Consider the following 24,584-nt stretch of genomic DNA (forward strand, 5'->3'; position numbering starts at 1 on the left):
CTTAACCAATGATGGTGATGTGTTGCTTTAATGACCAATGAGAGTTTTACCTCTTGGACTTTCTCAAACATGTCTATAAAAGAAGATTAAGAGTAATAAACCTTTCTCTCTTGGACAATGAAGCTAAAGGAGTCAGTGTCTTGCTTATCATTGTTCCTAATATAGTGCAACAGGTATCCAAAGAGCAACACTCTGCACCTCTGAATACCTTGCAAACCTTAAAACTGCTCCTAGTTCTTTTGAATCTATGTCATTGTATTTGTTCTATCAGCAGTGTCAGCCCTAGTGAAGAATGAGCACTGCTGCTCTTTACCATCGTGTCATCTCAGCCACCTGATATGGCTGTGAAAACACTTGTCTGCACTCTGCAGCGTTCAGGAAGTCTACTTTGGATGCAACATCCAAACACACCATAGTGTGTAAGCCAAGACTTTGAGAGCTGTACTTATGCAGAGGAGCTACTCATATCAAGACCACTGGGTGCTACAGACAGATACAACACCATAGACTAGCACTTAAAACAATCCTGTTCTAACCTTTATGGGTTGAAACTGTAGCCTCTAGGCTAGTAAGACAAAACAAGTCTTCATAGTGACAACCTGAAATACATGAGAATTACTCCACTGTGCCCTGGAACAAAACACAAAGAAGACAAGGCTGATGTAATGGTTCATCCAGGCAAGTATTCTGTTCCTGGGGAGTAGGCAGAGAATCTGCACACCCAGCACTGTAAGAAGCTGCAGACAGAGGAAGTATCTTCTCAGTCAGGGACAAGAGGTTATCTTAAAAAACAGGCTATAAAAGTTGATATCCTTTCCCATGTCACAGTGAAAATTATCCCACATTACTTGAGCCATATAAACAAGAGGCTTAGTGTAAACAAGTGTCTTGCTTATGTCAGAAAAGTGACATAAGAAAAGTGAGAGGAACATCTCACACAGATTTGACTTATCTATCCCACATTAGGAGAGACTAATACGATTTTTAGAGGTGGTTATCACTGAGTATCGGGGTGGAGATACTAACATGTGTGAAAAGAGAAATGAAACCTTTGGTTCTTTCATTGTAGAAGTTTTCTGCTATCATTGCTCCCTGGATTTCCTTGAGCCTGGTCAAAATTACTTACCAAAGCCCTTTGAACTCGTACAGCTTTGAATAAGCTAAGAATACCGTTTTCAGGACATTGTCCAAAACCAGCGTTTTTCTGGTGTCATATATCCATGGGCATTGAATATGTGCAGAAAGGCCAAGTGTGAAGTATCTCATTAAACGAACTGCTTTCAAATTTAAAAATTTGCAAGAATATTTAGATTGCTGGGTGAGGGTGTGTGCTTTCTTGAGTATGACTCAAATTTTGCTGCAGTGCTACAGCAAAATGTAGGAGAGGACAATTGGCTTTAGGCAGTGGCACTGCTTTTTCATACACGTCTGGAGTGCTGCTAGAGCTCCCATGCCGGCTTTCCCACACGAGCTCGCCAGGTCTGCCAGGCCATCACCTGCGGCTCCTCATCGCCCTGCTTCAAGGTTCAAGGCCGGGACCCGAGCCTGGCCTCGGGGTGACCGGCCGGCAGGGTGACGCCCCGAACGGGCACGGGGAGCAAGGGACGCGAGGGGCGCCGGCTCTGGGGTCCGGCGGCCGGGCGGGAGCCAGGCGTGGGGCGCACCCCTTGGCGTCCCCTCGGGGCGTTGTTCGCCCCCCGCGTCCTTCCTGCTTCCGGGGGCCGCCGCGGGGAGGATTTGCCGCAGATGACATCAGCTGTGGATGCTGGAAAGGCGGCGGCGGCGCGGAGGATGCGCCGGCTCCCCCCCTTCCTCCTCCTCCTCCTCACCAGGTCCCTGCCCTGCACCGTCTCCGTATAAAAGCGCCGCCGCCTCCCCACCCGCCCTCACTCCCTCCTTGCCGCCTGCGGAGCCGCCGCCGAGCGGCCCCTCTGCGCTCAGCGCCCCGGAGCCGCGGGGCGGAGGCGATGGCCACCGTAGTGGTGGAAGTGGACTCGGAGCCCTCCTGCAGCATCCCCAACCCGACCTCCACCTCGCCTAGTCTCTCCCACCGCTTCCTAGACAGCAAGTTTTACCTGCTGGTGGTCATCGGCGAGCTGGTGACCGAGGAGCACCTGCGGCGGGCTATCGCCAATATCGAGCGAGGTGAGGCGGCGGGAGCCGGGGCGCCGCGGGCAGCGCCGCGACACCCCCGCCGGCGCCCTGCCCCTCCCTGGGCGCGGCCGGGAGCCGGGCTTGTCCCCCGACACCCATCCCGCCGAGACGCGGTCTTCGGCTCTTTATTCCCCGGGGGGTCCCGCCGCAATCGCCCACGCACTCACCTTCCCCGGGGCGCGGGCGCTGCGGAGCGGGGCTGCCGAGAGCCGCAGCGAGCCCCCTCCCCGCCATGGCTGGGCGGAGGGGCCGGCTCGGGAGCGCAGCGCCCGCCGCCGAGCCCGTCTGCCCGGAGACACCGGCGGGTGGGCGTGGCACGGTCCGCACTGCGGTCCCGGTGGCAGCCCGGGGCGGACAAAGGGCGGCCGGGGATGGGGTGGATGGGCTGGGCGGGCTGGGCTGCGGCTGCGGGGCGGCTGGCGCCCGCAGTCCCCCGTGCCCCACCGCCACGCCGAGCCGGCGGGGCTCGGGGCGTTTTCCCTCTCGGCGGCAGAGGCTGCGCGGGCGGGAGCGCAGCCGCGCCTTTGTGTCTAACTTTGGGCGCTGGGACTTTTCTGTCGTCTGGAGAATTTTTCAGAACCCAAGTTCTATATACGCGTGTATATATATATATATTCCAATATATATATATTCCAATAAAGAAAACCCATATAAGTAACTCTGTTACCCGAGTGCTCAGCCTCCTTATTGTCCGACTGCGGGCTGCTCTGACTCGGCATTTATTTGTCCTTTTCTTAAAACGGCGATGCAGGGTGGTGTTGCAAGTGAAGTGACAGTTTTATAAGTTTTCGTTGTGGCTTCTGATACAATAGATTGCAGTGTATATGCGGAGAGGGGAAAAGAAAAAACAAAACAACAAGCTGTTGCGGTGTTAGTGGAATAAAGCACAAAAGAAAATTATTGCCGGACCTTACAGTTAGTTAAACTCAGTTGATTCCTGATTTTATAACATGTATTTTTTGTTCTGGGCTGGTGAAAACAAAGATTTCAGGAACTGCCATTGTTAAGAGTGGAGAAGAGATCCCGGAACGGGGAATCGGTAGCAGCCTTGTCATGTAGGTGTGGTTCAGCAGTCCAGCTAGGACTTCGTCTGCCTCTATTGTTGCTTTCTCAACCATTGTTGCTTTAGTTGGCTATTTCTCTGAATTCTTTTTCATTACTGTTTGAGGTAAAAGGCATCCTCATCTCAGCTAACCAGTTTCATCATAACCTGTTCGTCTTTATTGCTACCATTGTCTCTTGGGGAGAGCTACTGAGGCAGGTGCTTTGTCATTCAGAGCTTCTTCAGCATTGCACGTCCTTAACTCTATCTAATTTTCAGTTGTGTTAGAAGAGAACTGGCTGCATTTTAATTAAATTGGCAGAGGTTATAAAGGAAATTGGTAAGATTTCTTCCCTCAAGACAGCTAATACCCTTCCTCTGAAGAAAGGCTCTTCAGTCTCTTCTTGAATGTCCTATTGTACAGTTGCTACTGCATAGCTCAGTTGCTGCTACCTCCTGCCACTAAGCATAACACCCACTTACAGCTTTAGGTGTTCAGAGGAAGTGTTTTGGCCTTTTAATTGATCATTTTGGATAATAAATCACCTTGCTGCTTCTAGTATCAGACCATCTGATTGATGGATTTGCTTGCTAAGAAAACTGCTTGGTGAAATTTTGAGGTGCATTGTTCTGGATGAATACAGTGGGAGTCTGACGCTTTATCTATGTGAGGCAATTAGGGGCTCAGGTAATATTTTTCTCTTTGGAAAATCTTCTGTAGTCTGGAAAAAAACCCACTTCTTGCTGCCTTTATTCTCAATAGAGCTTTAAATGCATTTTGGTTTTTGATAACCCTGTCTCACAGTCTTCTCTGGTACATCTCCTGGGTACCATCATTAAAAACTGTGGATTCATGCGCCAAACTGCAGAGCAACGTGTCAAAGAAAACATCTGCTGATAACACATCAGTGGCGTGATGCTACGCAACCTGGTGGAATGCAGAGTCATTTCTTAATATATGGGAAGGGAATGGTGTGGCAAGATGCATTTTCAGTAATTACATTTTGGATGTGACTTTGCCAAGGGGGCAATCCTCCAACCCACCATCCACCAAAAGAGAAGAGAGGAGTGAAGAGAAAGCTTCAAGATTTTTCCACTGATTTAGCAGATGCTACTGGGTGTGCCCTGCCTGCTGTCTGATTAGTCTTGTGTCTAGTGACATTGCACTCCTAAGACTGCAGAAAGAAAGAAATAGCTCCAGTTCAGCCATGTTTACAGCAGTTACGTCCACACTGCTAATCCATCATTGGATTGACCTTGGATTTTAATTCTACGTTTATCTTTGTTCCACCCAAACCTGATTTAGCGATATCATTCATTTAATACATTTTGCTACTCTATAATACACATGCATAATTTTTGCATCCAGATTGCTGAATCATGCAGTTGCAAATTTTGGATAGTCTACCCAAATTCCAGATTCAGTGTCTAGGACCACTGTGTGCATGTAGGCTTTTTCCCCCTTGGCTTTTTTTTTTTTTTTTTTTTTTTCTCCTCCTATTTATTTTGTGTTGAGTCCTGTATTTTGGACATTGCCTGGCTCAATCAAGCAATGACTGTGCAATCTTGACTACATCTCATCAGAATCTTATCCCTAAAGCAAATTAGGATTGCATCTAAAGCAGCTGGGGATGGTAGACGAGTCCAGTCATTAGCAGCATTGATGAATCATGGTCCATGTTGTTTAACCAACCTCCAGAAAGCATTGTAGTTTCTCTGCCCAAGCTTGGTGCCATGGGCCAGGGAGCAGTTTATCTTCAAGCTTCTTCAAGTTCAGCACTCATTCTCTCAGTGTACTTCAGCTTTGTGATCAATGTCAGTTTTAATATTTACTGTTTTCATATGTGCTCTATGTGTATGGTATTATATCATCTTGGTGTTCTTGCTCTCAAATACTCCAACACCTGGAAGATATTAAATCCTATTTAGATGTATTTGCCTGCCAAAACTTGTCCCAAAAAATGTACCATATGGCCAAGAGCTTTCTGAGAAAACAAAGTAAGGGGACTTGTAGAAGAGTCTTGCTGCTTGTGCCTCTGAACAATGATGCGTCAGTCAGGAAGTGGAGGTGGCTGGTTATAGCTCAGTTATTTTTCTCAAGTGGTAATGGAGCACACAGGCAATACTGTATTTCCAGATTTTTGTAGAGATTCAAATGGCAGCTACTTAACATGTTGGTAGCATGTTACAGTAAGCTTGCTACTGCCTTTACTTGGATGCTGACAAGGAAAAGCTATGGATGCATTCTTCTTACAGAGGCTTCAGGCAGATGTTCATATTTGCATGGAGAACCTACTCAGAGCTGCAGTGGGAGAGTGGCACTGCAGATCTGGTTTCTCTGCTGTTCCCTCTTTTCTCCTCATGCTTCATCTCTGCAACATGGCTTCTTCCAGTCTGAGTTCTGACATTTCTGCTGCCTTGAAACAGAAAATACATAGAGCATGGGAAGCGGCATTGACAGTAACATCCACAACTTGAAATCCTGACAGAGTTACCAGCAGTGTTAACTCTGGACTCGTTCTGAAGGGTTGGACACACACCTCTTCAGGCATCTTGTTGTCAAGCCCCAAAGTGGTCTAACCCAATAATTCCATGCAAAGGCATGGTCATGTCGGGAGGGGGCCACCAGACACTCCTCACCAGCAATCCATTTTATGTTTGCCAGTGCCTGGACTTACTTGCAGTGTTACTGCCAGCTCATTATTTTGAAACAAGAAGATTTTTCAGAACAATTTCAGAATAAAATTATAGAAAAATCTAAAGTGTGATTTGGGTATTTTTGGGATTTTTTTGGTTTTTTTTTTTTTTTTTTTGCTAGTTTGTTTTTTTTCTAAAATTATTCATCAAAATCTTGTGGAAGAAAACTAGAAACTTTTCTTTTGGCTGCAATGTTTTAGGGTTTTTTTTGTTTGAATTTCAGTCCTTAAAAATCTGCTTTGGAATAATACATTTTTTGGTCATATAAATGTTAAGGGTCTCACTTTATAAGTAGCTGGGGAAAAACAGTAGGGAACAGAAATAGGCAGTTTGGTTCTTAAAAAAAAAGATCAAGCACAGCATTTTCAAATCTCAGAACTAGAGTACTGACACTTCATAAATAAAATATTACTTAAATTTTAATTTAAAATATGGTATGCTTCAAAGATACTGAATGGAGAAGTCAGCAATTTAATACTTTGTATTTAAATATTAATTACAAACATGCTAGGTAATGCTGTCTTTTTCTTCTCAGAAGGGCAACATGACTGAAGTGTCCTCTGGGTGATTCACTCCTCCATTTTTGTAAACTTCTATATTGCGATTTTAAAGTCATGTCAGGGACATTGGTAACTTACTGTGAAGTGACTACTACTGCAGTTCTAAAGCTGAGGCCTTAAAAAATGGTCACCCTTTGGAAAGGCAGATTGTCTTTTTCTGATTCCTGTCAGAATCCTTCCAGATGCATTTTAAAAAATAGCTGTGTGCCTTGGAAGGAAGCAAGGCTGGGCTTGGAATTTAGAAGTATGCAAATAGCTTGAATGCAAATAGAAAAATACTTGGTTAAAACTTCCAGTTCTCATGTGTCAAGCTAGATGTGTTTTGTATTTTGAATTTTAGGAATCCGATCATGGGACACAAACTTGGTTGAATGCAACTTGGATCAAGAACTGAAACTTTTCGTGTCTCGCCATTCAGCTCGATTCTCTCCTGAAGTTCGAGGTGAGTTTAAGAGTAGAACTGCTAAATTACACTCTGAAATTGCCTGGCCCATTAGTTTTAGGGCCTTTTTAAAGTTAAGAAAACTCACTGTTTGATTGACCAGTTTCTTCACGTAGCACCAATCTAGTAGTCCAGTGACAGAAGCCCATTGTGGTAGGTAGAGAGCATACAAAACAATAACTGGGAAGGTTAGCTCTGTAGTTTGAGAGAGGCCAGAACTGATGTCACAGCTTTTGCAGAGCTGCAGTTCAGGCCCTGTGATTCTTCCCAAAGAATTTGGATTTGGTTGTCTTTCTTGGCATGAGAAGCTGAGTTATGGTGAGTCTGCCTTCACACGTGGGAACTTTCTTTGGCTTGTATGAGGAAATCAGAAATGTACAGGGCTAATAAGACTAAATCTCTTTTGCTGCCTTTTTTTCAAGCCCATTCTTCTTTAAGAGGAGTCATTCAATAAAGTGAAACATTTGTTAACCAGTTCTGTGAAGTGTAAAATTTGGGTTTGTTCTGGTTTCATGAGAATCAAGTGTTTGGTAAGTTTTCTAAGATCCCATTACTCTTGATACCATTGCTGAATGAGTGTGGATGAATTCAATCAGGTTTCTCATGTGAACATATAAGACCTTTTCAAAGTAGTAGAGGTTTCTGTCATTGGTGAAATCATTGTGGCTATGTACATGTTGAGTGCTGTCATACAGTACAACCTAGTTCTGATGAGTATTAAGAATTCCAGCTTCTGGAGCATCTCTCAAGTGGTGAAAAAGGACTGTGAAATTTTTTATCATGCTACTAAATCACTTTCCTGAGGCCAGTTGCTATACATTGTTGACAAAGAGACACTGATGCCTTGCTAGCATGACAGCAATGACCTGATGGTTTTGAATAATGTACAAAAATGACTTGTGTAACTAATTTTTTCTTCTTGCAGCATATATTAAAATAGTTTTTGCTCCATCTCCCCATACATAGAGAGAGAGTAAAGCACTGCCAGAGTTAAGAAAAAATTGTATATTTCTACAATTCTTCCTGTGGTTTCAAAACCAACATAACTTATAAAACAATACACAGCATGAAGATTTTTGAGTAAAGACATGTACCCCCTTATTTATGTAGATGTAAACTGGGGCCTAGAATATTTGTCTTGCATTTCCTTTTAAATGTCATTAAGCCAATTCAACTTCTCAGCTGAATTAAAGCTTTGCTTTACAGAGAGGGAATTTATCTTTAAGAAACGCAAAATGCAGTGTATCCCATTTTTGACATATTTGTGTTTTACTTTAAAACTTAAAGTATACAAGTTTACAAGTAAAACTTGTATGTTGCTTCTGTAGAGTAACTACTACTGCATGACTATTATTTTTACTGTCTCTTTTAGATGATCCATTGTAATACCACTGCATGAATTAAAATAAAACAAATACTTTCATATAATAAATAAGATCGTGCACCCCTTTTGCAGCAGAAAGAATGTAGACTTGTTTAGGAATTTTTCTCTGGGAATTGTGTTTTTGATTGATTTTTTCCCCCTTGTTTGTCTAGACTTTGCTGTTTAATCTGTTATTGTGTTGAATTCCAGCTTAATTGCATGTGACTGGAATTCATCAACATCTCTGACAAGCATAAATGAATGTGTTTTTCACTACTGCTCAATCTTCAAACAATAAACTGCCGAAATCTGTGTTTAAAGAGCATTAGGGGAGCCTGAAACTTGAATAAAGGCAATCTCAAGGGATAAATCTATCTGTTTTGACCAACTTCTTGGCTAAAATTTTATGGAGAAGCGCATTTGTCCCTCCAGAATCCCACTGTAGAGATCAGAAAATTATTTTAGCTTCTTTCTGCTGTTCTCTGATGCTGAATTCTGCATGAGGCTCCTTTGTATCCTCTTTGCTGTTTGGCAGAGAGAAGGCTTTTCTGTTGCCACATTATAATAAGATTTCAGAGTGTTTGATTTCTGTTACAGCACCCAAATATTAAATTTTGGGTGTTCAACCACTGAAATGATTGAGTTTGATACTAAAGAGATAATTGTAAGTAAGCATTCCTTTATGGTTCCAAACTCAGAAACTGAATTTAGGTAACCAGGTGACCTTTTTTCTAAGGGAAGTATTCATCCAAGGTGATGGGGTTGCCTGTGGAATGTAATTAAAGAACCTTTTCTTTTTTTTGGCCCTTTGAGTCTGATGTCTCTGTACAGCTCACATATAGGGACAGTTTACTCTTGAGGAAGGCTTCTGGTTTTGTCAGGTCTGACTGCTGTCTGACTGAAGCCTTTTTAATTAGTTATAGTAATTACAGTGCTGGCTGAGTACATGCTTGTGTGCTTCTCAGAACAGCTTGAGGATATGGACAGCAGCAATGTGAAGGATAGGAATCTTCCTGCAAAAGGAAGCTTGAAGGAAATGGGGCCAATCCTGTCCCCATGCCACGCACCTATGATGTCAAGGGAGAGATGTGCAAGAGATTGCCTGTCAAAGTATTTGTGTCTATTCACTTAAAGAATTTAAGGTCTGATCCCCCTCCCTGTGTAGCGAATGGCATAGTGGTACTTCAGGGAGCATGATTAGATCCCAAGACTTCTTTGTGTTCTTTTCAAGGGGGTGGGTTGTCACAGTGGTATTTGTGCACATTGTATTCAGCTGTTGGGCAATTTATGAGTGATTTATGATTCCTGAAAAATAAGATTCAGGATGGAAATGCCAGGAGATCTTTTCTGCTACCTTGTAAAGCAGCTGAGTTTGCAGACTCCTTAATAATAACAAATCTTGGAGAGGTGATATTGCCAGGTGGTGGTGAAAAATGACTCACACAACTAATTAAGTGGTTGCCATGACAACAGGAACATGACTTTAAAGGGGTACTCCAGTGGTGCCTCTGTTTTCTTTGTCATGTACTGATAACTTCCATCTTATGGTTGTATGAAAAGGACAAAAAAATTGCAAACAATGTACAAGCTGGAAAAGGAAATGTGCATCTGGTAGTGAGGCAGAACAAGGGGAGAGTCTTGGAAAGAGCTCATTTGAAATTGCAGCTGTACCTACCAATCTTTGCTTAATTAACAAGAAAGTTTCAGCTGCATAAAGCAGTTTCACAAAAGACCATGTTTTTGGGTGGGGGAGGGTGAAGCTGTTGAGGGCCCTTCTGTAAGGCTTGTACACTCGTATTTTATCCCACAGTTTCCATCTGGGGACACTTAACTGTTGCATTGTTGCATATTCAAGCCCTTGTCTAGATAAAATCTGTTTTATTTAAATAGATTTGGGGGGTGAAATAAACTTCACTCCCAACCTTCTAACAAATCCTGCTCAAGCTATGCACTGTGGCTACTTTGTCCTGTGGTTATCAAGAACATCTATATGTATTTCCTATCTTTATAGTACCAGGAGGCCTTCTGCTGCCCATTAGCCAGTGCAGACACCAACTGCAGACTTGAGTCCTTCGTTACCTGTGCCTAAGACTTCTTTATTGCCAGCCTGCCTGCAGCTAGAGGGGATCTTGGCAAAGTGTGAGACATGTTTCACTTCCTCTTGGCAGCCACCTGCAGCAGCAGTGGGCTTGCCTCCTTCAGGCGTCCTAAAAAGTCTTTGCTCTGTGACACCGTCATTACTCCATAAAACCTTAACAACTTCCCTTCTGACAGTTACCATTTCAAAAGTTACTGCTCAGGACTAGCTGTGGAAAATTTTCAGATCTGGGAATTTTGGTCATCAATGTGCACAGCTCCATACTTCAACAAAGTGGTGTATAGTCCCATTTCCTTTGCAGATCTAAAACCAGTTAACATCACACCTAGTAGCTTGCCATGTGAGCTTGAGGAGTCACTAATAAAATCCTGAGCAGCATGGGTTTTCTGCTGATTTATTTGAAAACTGCAGTTCATCAAAATTCCTCAAGTCAGGACATAGGTACTTGAGCTAAACCTGTCATTTGAGATGGAAGAAAGGAAAAAGAGACAAGAAGTCAAGACCAGATCTTTTCAGGCACTATCAGAGCTCCATAAGAGCCTAATTTTGCTTAAGATTTCAGGTAGCCTGGCATTTAGGTACATGCTACAAATACGATTCTTCAGGTATTTGGAGGCTGTGATGCTAGCTGGAATAGCTATTGAGTGGAATCATTTTAGCTCATTATATGTTTGGAGAAGTTAATTTTAGATGGCTACTAGACTTGCTTTATGTCTCCAAGTATTTGCGCATTGAAAGAAAGAAAATGGAGGCAGACTCAAAAAGGTAATTGAGCTGACTCACGCTGCAGTGGCTGCAAGTGGTGTCCCTGCAGGGTGACCTGCAGCTGCCAGTGGTCCAGGGCTGCAGCCGGGGAGCTGCCCAGCAGCACAAAGCCAGGAGCTCTTTGGTCCTGTTGGAGCACGTCGATGGGAACATATGCGTTGCACTGCTCCTGAGCTTTTTGTGGGGAGATGCTAGGATTTTGGTGGTTCAGGAGAGGATTACGAGGTAATAGACTATGTGTTTGGATACAAGAATTGTCAAAGCCTTCTTTTCTTAGTAGTATTTAAAATTCCAGAGATGGGCTAATAAGTCTCTTTATCATCTTTTTTTGCAGTGAGTCAGGTGTTGCACTTACGTGACAATCATTTTGGCATTGACTTCCATTTCTGCTTTTTTTAGGAAAGATCTCAAAGAAAATTAGCATGAATTTGCATTGCTGCCAAAACACTGGTACCTGCTGATGCTAAGCTGTTAGTGTGAATCAGCAAAATTAGTGAGAGGTTGTTTTTAAATGCCTTGTATCAAAAGTAAATACAGTAAGTTCAACCATCTTAGAATAGCCCATGTTTTATGGGAACAGGTTTTGGCTTGTGTGGGGCAGCTACCAGAGGCATGGGATTAAGTTAGTTATGAATAATGATAGAATTTAAGCATTACAAAAAATAGAATAAAAGAAGAATAAAACGTTACAAAATTTGAATCCCCGTTCCTCTTTAATAGAATGAAAATTAAGCATATCTAATGGTATATTCACAAAGGTTAGTTTATGAAGAGCTATCTGATATAAAAAAAATATTACTAAAAAGATTGAGGAATCTCACAAGCAACATATTAAGAATTATAATTCTTAATTTCTGATTGAGATTTCTTAAACTGAAAAGTCCAACAATATTTTATTTCTGACCTCTGCCCAGTATCATTTGCAGATGACCTACCTCTCATCTCTTTCATCATGGATTGATGATAAATGTGTCACCAGAAAATCATTGTCACTTTTTAAATCTAATTTCTTTTTGTCATGTGCAACATTTTTGCCAGATGTCTATTTTTCTTAGTTTTGTTAAGACTTATGTACTTTATTTTGTGGAATTTGTTACTTTCTGATCTAATTTATCAGTTACTTGATAGAAACATTAAAGGTTTTAATTTGACTTTATAATGAGAAGAGACTTAATCCAAAAGCCTCTGAAATAATTGGATTGGATTTTGGATTAGGGAAAGTACTATCTAGTATTTTGAAGTTAGAACAAAGACTAAAATACCCTATAATTAGCAAAAAAAAGTGAAAATTTTATCTTCTTTCTTGAAAGACGAAAATATTACTTTATTTGAAGTGACTTGCCTACCACTATATTCAGAAATAGAACCAGAAGTAAGAAGAGTTGAGACACTCCCTGTCTCCAGACTGGGTGGAATGGGGAGCTCATGTTTATTCCCACATCCAGCTGTAGAATGAGCGTTACCACTGTGGCTGCTGACACCAACCTTGCAAGTGCGTGAAGTGCTCCAGCTGCCACCTGCCTTGTCGAGACAGGTACAAGAGCTGCATCTGTGGTGGCTGCAAATCAGTGTGATCCTGACTTCCAGGAGTACCCCACAGGACCTCACAGTCCCTACCAGTAGCTGAGTTGAGCACTGCAGACAGATAATAGTCACAAATGGAAAGCTGGATATTTCCGTAACAAAGGTACACGTTTTTGCATCAACCCCCCCCAGATGGTCCCATCAAAAAGACAAGATGATGAGTTTGGGGTTGTAGTTGCTGGTGGTAATCTGTTCCTAGAGCTGAGAAGAAAAGCAGTGCTCCTGGTGACCTGGATTTGCAGATTTTAATCTGTTTATGATTCAAAATCAGTTGCTGATTAAAAAAAAGTGTGAAAAATTGTATTAAAATAATAACCAATTCATAAACTTGTGTGAATTTCAGTATTATTTTTTTTGGTGTTGCAATTTTACATATTATATTTTGTCTGTAATGGTGAGATGAGTCACTGTCCTGTGTCCCTCTGCCCCTGTCTCCTGCATCGATGTGTGTGGGACACTATGCCCATCTGTAATTCTGGAAAGCTTGGGGTTTTATTTAAAACAATCCATCAGCCCCACAAAAGAATCCCCCCCCACCCCCCACCACCAAAGCAAAACAAACAAAAAAAAAAACCTCTTGCAAAAGATAAGCCATGTTCTTAGACTGCATAATCTCTGAGTCATTCTAAGGAACTTCACAGACCTCAACTCCCTGCTGTCAAAAAGGCTGGACCTGCTGCCTTTGAAAGCTGGACCAGTAGTTCTTCTGGAGAAAACACTGATCCCAGGTTTGGCCCCCATGTCCTGAGTCACAAATACGCTTTCCTAGGTCTTGTGAGCTCTTTATGGTGGATTGAGTATCTCCCCCACACCTGAGAGACTGGAAAGAGCAAAAGCAAGAAAACTCATGGGTCCAGATCAAGGTGAAACAATAGGTGAAGACAAAACCAAAGAAACAAGCAAAACCAAGCCAAGTAGCGCAGTGAAGGAAATCACTCAGCACCTCACACAGGCAAAATAATGCCCAGCCAGTCTCTGGTGACTAAAAACCCCACCTTCCTCCTCTGCTCTAGCTTTTGTTGCTGAGCATGATACTACATGTAGCTATTTGTGTTCTGGTCAGATTGTTTGTTTTTTTTTAGACACCACTGTTGAACTTCTCAAGGTAAAGGGGATGAAGTTTGACAGAGCCTTAAGAGGGTCCAACTACAGGAGTCTTGCTTCTGATCTTAAGGCTCGGAAGCAGCACACATCCTGTCATGGGTATTACAGTCATCCAGCATGCTTTCTTAATCTCAGACTGTGTCCTGGTCTTCTAGAACTTGCACAGAACTTAGACTTAAAAAAAACCCCAAACTTAAAATTATTTTGTATGTGGCCGGTACATGAAATGGATATAGAAAGCAAGCCTTCAAGAGTGTCTTGGGATAAGATTTAATGCTTGTCGCAAGCTAATAATTAATTGGCATTGCTCATAATAACTTATATAGTGCTGTTGATTTTTTTCTAACCTATCATTGCTAGCTCCAAAGCTCAGATTCTAGAAGTTCATTAGACATGGAAGATTTGAATATTTTTCAATACTAATTAGGCTTTTGTATATTTACTATTTCCAAGCAACTTTACATATTTTAATCTGCTATTAAATATGCTGGAGTTGACATCTGGCACTTCCAACTCTCTTTGTCATACTTTTGAGCAGATGGACATCCCTTTGTCAGCAATTGTTAACTTAGTCTAAGCAATAATCAAATTATGTTTAGACCAAAGTCCTTGCTGAACTCCACCAAATCTTACTCCCATGTACTGTCCCATGTTTCTGACTGGCTTGCAAAGATGGGACACTCTCATAAAACACTAGAGCAATATTAGACTAGTTGTTTTTTGTTAGATGGTTTAGGTAACTTGGTTGTTGGCTGTGGACTGGGCACAACAGAACACTTCATCAATAATCATTGAGGGGAAAAAAAGAAAGAAAATATGTTTTCAGCCCACCAGAGATGTGGCTTCTGTGGATCTGCCTTGCTGTAGTTCTGTAACAGTCACTGCTTTGTAAGTGGAGTTAGCAGACAGGTGTTGTCCACTATTTGTGGTCAAATCACTAACTGACCACAGAAAGCTTGTAGTCATAGTTGCTCTAGGTGATGGCACAATAACAAACAGATTCACTGCTGAGTTTGATTTTTTTTATTTTTTTTATTTTTACTGTAGAGAATTAGACTTTCAATGTTCTCACCAAATAGTTAATAAAATCTTGAGAATGACTTTTGAGATCCTGTGAAATAGGAGAATCACAGAATCATAGAATCTGATGAGTTGGAAGGGTACTACAAGGATCACTGAGTCCAACTCCTTGGACATACCATGTGTCCAAGAGGATCATTTCTGAGCTCTGTGAGGCTGGTGCTGTGGCCACATCCCTAGACAGGGGAGCCTGTTCCACTGCTCATCCACCCTCTCTATGAAAATCCTGTTCCTCACATCCATCCTAAGCCTCCCCTGACTCAGCTTTGTGCCACTGCCTTGCATTCTGTCACTGGTCATGAGAGTGAAAAGATCAGTGACTGCTCCTCTACTTCCCTACCACAAGGATTTTGAAGACCATAGTGAGGTCTCCCCTCAGTCTCACCTTCTCCAGGCTGAACAGCCAGCTGTCCTCAGCTGCCCTAAATATGGCTTCCCCTGCAGAAGAACAAGAAAGTAGAAGCAATCTCAGTCTTTCAGCTCTGATCGTATTTCCTGGTTATGTATGATGTCTTTGAAATTGTTACTATTTGCAAAAGTTAGTCTTTTCCAGTTCAAAATAAAGGTATAATGCTCTTCTTCTGGTTGAAAGTCCATTCCCAGCAAAGTTTCTATGTAAAATTCATCATATCATGCAGATAAAGCTAGTTTATTGGAAAAAACCTTCAAATTAGCAGCAAAAGGAAAACAACAAAAAACCAAACCAAACAAACCCAAACAATTGACAATCCATCATTATCCACAAAGGTTTCTTACCCTTTCTCATTTTTGGAAGTTGTCTTATAAGGAATTGTGCTCTCTCATGCTGCTTTTACCAGCAGATGGCATTCTCAGTGCCATTGCTTAATGCTGTACAGTAAATGACCACATTCAAAAGTCAGTATGAATACTTTTGTAATGTTTTTACATCTTAGTTCTTAATGTGAGACATATGTTTCTATTTTTCTCTGAGATCTTGCTTGGAGTTTAAATTTCAGAGGCTCCAGCTCTGTTGACTGTGAAAGATGACTCCCTCAATGTGAAGTGAGCTCAGCAAACCTCAGCTCTCCCACTGTCAAAAAAGGAAAAGCTCATTCAGGTCAAGAGCCCTCTCAGGTGGAAGACCACACAGATAGTGATCATTTTATGAAAATGCTTAACATTAACTCTGCACAGCTAGTAGGGAAAAAAGCAAGATCATTACCCAGAGCTGGATTTGTGCATAAATTAACACATCTCTAAATACAGATAAGAAAACAGCCTGACAGATCATGTATTCTCTGTATTTTCTGGATATCTCCAGTAGGCCTGAGCTTCTCCTGTTTGGAATCTGCACTATAAACCACAGTAAGACCTGGAGCAGTGCCTCTCTTTCTCTCAGAGCACAGCACAGAATAAAAGACCTAAGTGAGTAGAGTCTGACTCACTTGTCAAGTTTAGTATATCTCAGGTTTTCTCCCTGTCTCAGTCTGTGCTATGACTGTCTGTTAGGAATATAGGAGTACAGTAGCAGGTAGTTTGACAAAGCAAATCAGTATTGTCTGTCTAAAAATACTTGTAAGTGTTCATACAAGTTAAGTCCCAGTGTGGCATTTTTCCTTTCTCAGAGATGGAAAAAAAAGAAATCCCAGTTTTCTAAGTGACTGTAGAACACATGGTATGTCATAAGCCAAGATACCTGAAGTTTACTTCTTAATTTTGCCCCTGAACTATGTAAAGACTGACTGTGGCAGTCATACTCAGATGCCATGGACAAGCCATGATTTGGATTATTCAATTGCAGTAATGTAATGGCATTTAATTCCTTTTGTCTTGCTTCAGTTTTCCATCAAGGCCAAGTGTGCCAGTAGGGAATCTAATGTCAGTGGCTTGTGCAGTGTGGTCTTCATTAAAATTCAAAATGAGGCCACCAACTCTCTTCAAGTAAGCTAGTAGGATACTAGCCAGATGTTAATGTAAACACTTAAGGGATCACTCAAATTTATTTGAAAATAACTGTTATAGAGATGAAAAGCTGAGATTAGCTATTCATGAAATTGTGTAACTCCTTCAGATTTCTGAGTTGTATTAAAAAAAAGAACACATGAGGACCTTTTTATTATACAACACCTGCATACATCTGCATGTGCAAAATCTTTTCATATATGCAAATACTGATCAAATATTTTTCATCTCATTTAATTGTGCTGGAATAGCAGGCCTCTCCATGCTTAGCGAAAGCAGCTTTGTTACCACAAATTAAAAAAAAACCAAAAACACAACCCAAGCAACAAACAAAAAATCAGAAAATGCCCAAAACCACAGACAGCAGTTTGTCTTACTGTGATTACTAGAAAACACTTTGAGAAATTCTGCTTTGAATGAGTGAATTATGAAGAATTTTACTGAAAACAGACAGGTCTCTCCAAATCTAAGGCAGCATCGGAGTCCTGTTGAAGAATTGCAGTTTGTGGATCCTAGGAATGCTGGTGAAGAACTGCAATTTCCAGATCCCATCTATGGAGAGTTTGAGGGAAATGTCTGTGGGAGCTATTGTTTGTAACAAGTTTCTACATACAGTAACATGCAATACTGCTGGGTTGCTGTGACACTGTGTGAAATAAAGTATAGCCTTTCTCTTCTGTGGTATCCTTGCAAGTTGGCATGGTGCTGGAGCTGGCAATAAATTGACTTCTGTTAGACTTGAACCTCTGTAGGAAGCTGAGTGTCTCTACAAAAAGTGTAAGCCAAGCGGGTGAAATACTGCCTGCCATCTTTAACAAAGCTCCTTTTCAATGGGAGTGAAATGCTTTTAAGTGCTGCCACGTGGCTGTAGAAGTGTGTGTATTTTGTGATTGCTGAAATATTTTTGCCAGCCCTAAATCCAGGAATGCTTATAAGGTGAAAGTTAAAATGTCATGTGGAAATCAAGTAAATGACATTTTGATTACCCTTCTGCATTTGGCTTAATGATTGACACAACCTTCAAATCCTGAGGAAAGAGAAGTGGCAAGTCTTTTGCCTTTTGTCACCTCTGTTGAGCCATCCCCCCCTCTGCATTGCTGCTTATCTCATGGCTGCGGGTTAATTAGAAGAATTTGAGGCTGAGGATGTGGAAGGGAATTTAAATTGCAATCTGTATGGATTACGATCTGGTGGAGTTCATTAGCATGCAGGCACGGTTCCTGTGCCTTTCTGCTTCTCTGCCCAGAGCTTGCAACTTCCAGGCATTTCCACACTCCCTCAGATCTGTTGTGCCTCATGGGCCTGGCCCACATTTTTGTATTAGCACAGTTTAATTAGGCAGGGAGAGATTGCTGTGACTCCAGAATGATCTATGGTTATGATAGATCAATATTTATTAAAGAGATGTTTTTTTCAAATAAATGTCTGCTCTGTTGGGCAGGTTTGCTCATTCAGAGGCCCTACAGCCATATAAAAAACAATTAAATCCTCTCTTGTGTGAAGTAGAATATTACAAAGGATTAGCTCTGACTGACCATGTTCTCTCTAACGTTTCATCTGCATTCCACTGCTATTCTCATCTAATACATATGTTTTTTATAGCTGGGTTCAGGGACTGCTGCCCTTTCCTGCAGCAGTGCAGAGCCTGCTGGGAGGATGTCAAATGGGTCAAGACATTGGCTAAAAATTATCAAGCCCAAATGTTAATATGTAGCTGTACAGTAATTTGCAAGCACTGTGCTGGGAAGAAGTTTCTATAGCATAATTCCAATAAATTTATTATGATTATTCAAATTTGATGTGAAAGGTGAGCGTGACATAGTCTTGTGTTCTAAACACTTCTGTGAGTGGCCAGGTTTACAGAGGCCATCCAACAAATGCCAAATGAGGAGAGCTTGCATGACCAGGTCATTGTTAATTTTCTTTTCATGATTTTGCTTCTCAGATTAATTTTAGTGTTTTCTGCAAGGCAAGCAGTTTTCCCTTTTGGGAACATATTAGAATGATAAGCAAATTCTGCTCACTTATAAACATTCACAAAGGTCTTGAAACAGAAGCCATAAATCAAACCTTTTAACAGAAAAGTAAAAGACTTAAAGTTCAGTGCATTTTCCTTTTGTATTGCTTTATTTAATATATGTTTGTAATATTGCATTATAAAAACATTTCTATTTTTAAATTTGCATTTCTGAGGTTAATGAGTTATGAACTATACTGTAATGTAACTTTGTGGAAGTGTAGCCATTTCCAAAAAATACAGTAAAGATCATAATCATAAAGTTAAAAAGTATGCTCAATCTGGCAGATACATTTTATTTGACTAGTACAGCATACATGAATCTCTCTTCTCTTTTCTGGAGCCTTTAAATATAAACTGCATTGGTAGCAAGTCTTGTGTGTAAAATTTTTCCTTTTGGAAATCAGTCAGAAATTTGCACTTGATCCCAATGAAGGTGGGATCAACCCTTCCATTGTTTGTTTCTCTTATCCATAGGTAAGTACTTTTGTCTTAAGCTAAGGAAAAATACTTGTGCACCTCTGCAACTTTGAACTATTATCAGTCATAGGTCCATTCATTGACATCTAGTTAGAGTTCTCCTTTTAGTGTAATTCCCTTAGAAAATGAAGTGTGCCAAACTTAAAATGTATTGTGGCTCATATGGAAAAAATTAAAATAATACACAAAAACAGAAGCTTCCAGTGGAAATCTAATGGCAATATCTATATTTAGTCAAGAGAAAATATTAAAAGTCATGAGATTTCTATTGCCCAAGAAGGAGAAAATAAATTCTGTATTGTTTTAATCTTTGGAGAGAAAAATGCAAGTATGTTGTTACTGCGTTCCTTAAGTGTGCCCCTGTGTTGTTTTCTTTTCAAATGATGATGGTGCTTCTAAGAGTGTTCTTGAATTGTGTTCATTTAATACTGGGAGGGTTAAATTTCTCACCAATACCAACTATTTGCCATTGTAATGAAAGTACAGTTCACATGTCCCTGTAATTACATGTCTGTGTGCAATCAGCAAGATTTCTAAAGGGAGCCTATCACATCTAAAATAATGCTTCCTTCATTGCAGTCTTAATTTCACCTGACATTTTGCCAGCCAGGGCACAAACTTTCTGCAGAAAGGACAGTATCCCTGGTCTCCTTTAGACTGAAGATGGTGGAAAATTAAGTGTTATTATAAATCTGCTTCTAATTATGCTAACGAATTATCGCATCATGTAGATGAACATGCTGTAGATCTTAGATGTTTCTTTTATTGTTTTAGCAATTTGCTCTATTTGTTATGCATGAAAAATGTTTTTGATAACCCATGTTGATCATACTTGCTAATGAACCAATGCCTACAATTACTGCACTTAAGCATATATCTTCAGAACATACAATGTTAGAGGGTTGCTAATGAGCTCAACAGTAGTTGAAGACACTAATTAATTTAATCAGGCTTATTTTGCCTGCCAAAGTGTAGGAGGATGGATGCTGCCACTGGAAAATGCTGGAGCATTTAACCTGTGGCTGCGTATTTAAGGAAAAAATTGGTTGTCAGTCTGTTGCAGAAACACCGGTGATGCAGAATGGTTTCTTACTTATAAAGGCAGTAGATATTTAGTACCTTACTCAGATCAATTTATTATGAAGCAGCATGACACTGTGCTGTGAATCTTAATAATGCCCAGAGGCCTTCACATGAAAATTGCTCATTTAATTTTCACTGGATCACTTTTTTCATTCAAACAGCAATAATAATGAGAAGTGCAGAGCTCACATAGCTTACAAGGGTCCTTTCCCAATATTCTTAACCTTATTTTGAAATACTAATATTTTTGAAATGCAGATTCATGTTTCAAAGATAAATTTGATTTTCTTTTTTGTGGGCCTTATGTGGATAGCTGATTGTTATTAGTTTTCTTAGTCCAAGCAGAGCAGTGTCCTTACCACCAAAGCATATAGGACAGTTTTTAAAGGAAAACTTCTGCCAATCCAGCAGCTTGAAAGAAAGAGGGCAATAAACTCAACTTGCACTATGTCATTGATTTCCAATGTCAAAAAAAGAGACCCAGAATAACACTTAGATCTATGTGGTTGGAAACCAGACATGTAAAAGATGTCATTGAGATGGGTGTTGCTAATGGAATTGCCTGTGAGAGTGTTGTCTGTCAGATAATGAATAGATCAGCTCTAGCACAACCTCTCAGGCTGCAGACACCATCCTCTCAGGCAGAGTGGGAGTGATGTGTTAGTGACAGCAGTTCTCAGGGGAGGAACAATAGAGACTGAGGAATATATCAAGGGGGAGATCAGTGGTAAACAGACAGACTAGATGGCTTTTACTCACCTTCTATGCAATCTCTGGATGTCCCCCCTGGCTATAAAATAATAAAATGGCAGGAATTTACTGTCATATCATTCACTTCTATATGGGCTGAAAGAACCGCCTTCAGTTCCTTAAGGTTTAATTATGTCCAATTTTGTGGCTTCTGCTGAAAGAAGCTCTTAAGGAGGGAGGCATTGTTTTTTCCTTTTTTTTCTGCCTGTTTGTGTGCTCTTTCCATCAAAATGCACCCAGGCACCAATCCATGGGGCTGGAGCAGTGGTCAGCTCATACCTCTTGTGGCACCTGCTCATACTTTCTGAAAGGCTCATGCATGGACTGGGAATGGCCAACCCCCTAAGATGGGGATGGCCAGAGACCCCCTCAGTTTTCTCAGCTACCAGCTGCTTTCTTGCTTGCTCAGTTTTAAGTACAGAACACAGAAGCCACAGTAGATACAGGCCTTAAAATGAGAGTCAAGTTTGCCCACTACTTTTCTGGATTTTCTGATTGAAAATCATCAAGGTAAGGCTGCAAGAAAAGAGCTCCAGAATCACTCTGGATGTTGCAAAAAAGGCTTGGATTTGTTTCTTGTGCAACTTTGTTGTGAGATGGCTCTTAAAATGGGACCACCCCAAAGTGCTTGGCTTGGTACATCCAACCACCCTGCAGCCAGCCCTAGAAGAGAGTGGGTCTAATGCTGACTGAGAGAAGGAGAAGCAGGTGATGTGAGAGACTAGAGAAAACCTTATTTTCCTTGGTGTTACTCAAAGGCTAACTGAGCGGGCTTTATTCATTACTAACAAAAATGTTTTATTGGTTATATCAAACTGCAGTGTAACTAGTATTGCATTATTTATTATTATTATTATTATTATTATTATTATTATTATTATTATTATTATTATTATTATTATTATTATTATCATCATCATCATTATCATTATCATTATCATTAGTATCATTATCATTATTTTTAGAAACAGTAAAAAAAATCAATCTAGACTTCTAAAAATCCTGTTATTTTCTTACATCAGCCCAAAGGATATCTTGCTATGTCCAAAGTAATGTATTTTTTTTACCCTGGAGACAATACTTATTACTAGCCTACACTGAAATTCACACTTGGAAATAGCTTTAAAAAGTGCATTATATACTTCATGTTACCTGTGCTCTTCAAACATCATTTTGAGGTTAATCAGTACTAAAGGAGAATTCTTACAAAGCTTAAACCTTGAAAATTTTACTAGGTTAGTGGCTCTTCACTAGTCAGACAACCTGTTCAGATCAGTCATCAGCATAAAAATATTTGAGAATGTAGAGAGGTTCATCATTATTGTGTTTCTTTATAGTTGGGTTTGGGTTTTTTTTTGTTATCTCATTCCTTTGTTAACAGGTCCCTTCTATGATCTGTACCTGATAACTGGAGATAAATTGCAGCAAATCTTGACAAGGTCACATACTTCAGAACATTAAATACCCTGTTTAATTACAAAGATATCTGCATTTGTTAACAAAGTATTAAAATGCACAAATATGGAATAAGTCCCCAAGTGGGAGACCATATGTGCACAGGAATGCTTAGTCTGCATGAATCGTTAGCAGTTTATATGTGTATGTATCATTTGCATAAATGATACAGAGGCCAAAGTTCACACAAGACCCTTGTGAAAAATTATTTTAGTATTAAATTTTCTTCCTCTTTCATGAAACATAGAAGAGGGGAAGGCATGCCTTTGTTATATTAATATTAATTATATTATACAGATTATTATATTAACAGATTTCCATTCTGAATTTCTGTGGAGAGAAAGCTGATAAAATTTTCATTAATATCAGAGGAACTTGTATAGTCCATGTATTATGAAATAAGACTAGTCAGTGCTGCTGCAAGCCATTAGAGCTAAAGGTAATTCTGCCACTGCCACATTGGTTATATGGCCCATATGGTCATGCGGACCACAGTGTAGTGCACACTAACAGAAATGAGGGCACAGACAAGAGCTGACTTCCCCCATGGAGCATCCAGGTGTGCCCCTGTTCTGGATGCATGGGTCAGGGAGCCAGAGAGCCCCTGGTGTATGTTTGACCTGTTGGAACCCTTGTTCGTTCCCTTGTCACACTTGATTAGTCTTGCTCACGTGTTTCCTACGTTAATCCACATCTTCTGAGGGTTTCCCGTCTAGTTAGACTCTAAGCCCATCAGCATAGGAAATATATAATTGCATAAAAGACCACTGGATTACTGTAAAAGCCAGAACTAGATGATTCACAGGAAAATTTTAAGCTGAGAGGGGTAATTTTAAATGAGACTTTGTGTTTTACTGTATTTTTAGAAGAAACAAAAGCAATTTGAGCACTAGAAATGTAACTGAAAACCAATGTTTTTGTGGACTTTAATTATTCATTTCAAAATGGTACTATAGACTTTTAACTTGCCATACTTTTTTCTAGGGGAACAAATTACTATAGTCAAATATAAAAAATACAAAAATATAAAAAACACTCAGAACAAGCTTACCAATAAAAACCCTGAAAATATCTTATTTGTGTCTAAACTCCTGAGCCATTTCCATGATATGTTTATGATCCAGCTTTGACAGGTATACTACAAATGATCTTAGAATGTCATATGAATTATGATTAGAAATATAGCCAGATCCCAGGAGGAAATAAAATAAAACAATTCTTTTTAGTCAGGAAATTATGTTTGTATCCATTTTCTTGATTTCCTTTGCTAGACTACTTCATGTACATTGCTATGGATCCAGATGTTGTCTTATACTTGTTCCTGCTCAACACAGAAAGCAGCTCATGATAGGCCGATGTGCAAGCCTTACTTAAAATATTTAGTATATTGTTATAGAAGGTACCCAGGATATTTTGAGATGAATCATGCAGAAATATGATACTGAGTGAACGTGAGATAACAATGTAAGAAACTCAGTTACTTCTCATCAGACTTGAGCTCCAAATTCTTCCCCAGCTCTGTTGCCCTTCTCTGGATCTGCTCCAGCACTTCAGTGTCTTTCTTGTAGTGAGGGGTCCAGATCTGAAAACAGGATCTGAGGTGCAGCCTCCCCAGCCCTGAGTACAGGGGACAATCCCTGCCCTGCTCCTGCTGGCCACACTATTGCTGGCACAGGCCAGGATGCCATTGGCCTTCTTGGCCACCTGGGCACTGCTGGCTCCTGTTCAGCAGCTGTCACCAGCACCCCCAGGTCCTTTTATGTCATTCTTCCCCATCCTGTAGCACTTCCTTGAGTTGTTGTGACTGAAAAAGATTATGTGGCAATTTGTCTTGTTGAACTTCACACCACTGGACTCAGACCATCAATCCAGACTGTCCAAATATCTTTGTACAGCTTTCACAGCCTCCAGTGGAGCAAAACTCCCATCCAACCTGGTGTCATCCACAAACGGACTGAGGGTGTGCTCAATCCCCTCATCCAGATCA

The 24,584-nt window shown here is 40.7% G+C and overlaps 1 protein-coding gene across 1 annotated transcript in view; it reads left to right on the forward strand.

Annotated features, from left to right (window-relative positions):
- Positions 1–1,716: 1,716 nt before the first annotated feature.
- Positions 1,717–24,584, forward strand: part of MAP1B (microtubule associated protein 1B) — a 68,478-nt gene continuing 45,610 nt past the window's right edge. Inside the window, exons 1-2 of the mRNA XM_086866670.1 lie at positions 1,717–2,145; positions 6,794–6,895. Of these exons, the coding sequence (XP_086722796.1) occupies positions 1,968–2,145; positions 6,794–6,895 (280 nt within the window). The 5' untranslated portion in view covers positions 1,717–1,967. The remainder of the gene's footprint in view (positions 2,146–6,793; positions 6,896–24,584) is intronic.

Source organism: Cyanistes caeruleus, chromosome Z (assembly GCF_971803275.1).
Source record: "Cyanistes caeruleus chromosome Z, bCyaCae1.hap1.1, whole genome shotgun sequence".
Lineage (NCBI taxonomy): Eukaryota > Metazoa > Chordata > Aves > Passeriformes > Paridae > Cyanistes > Cyanistes caeruleus.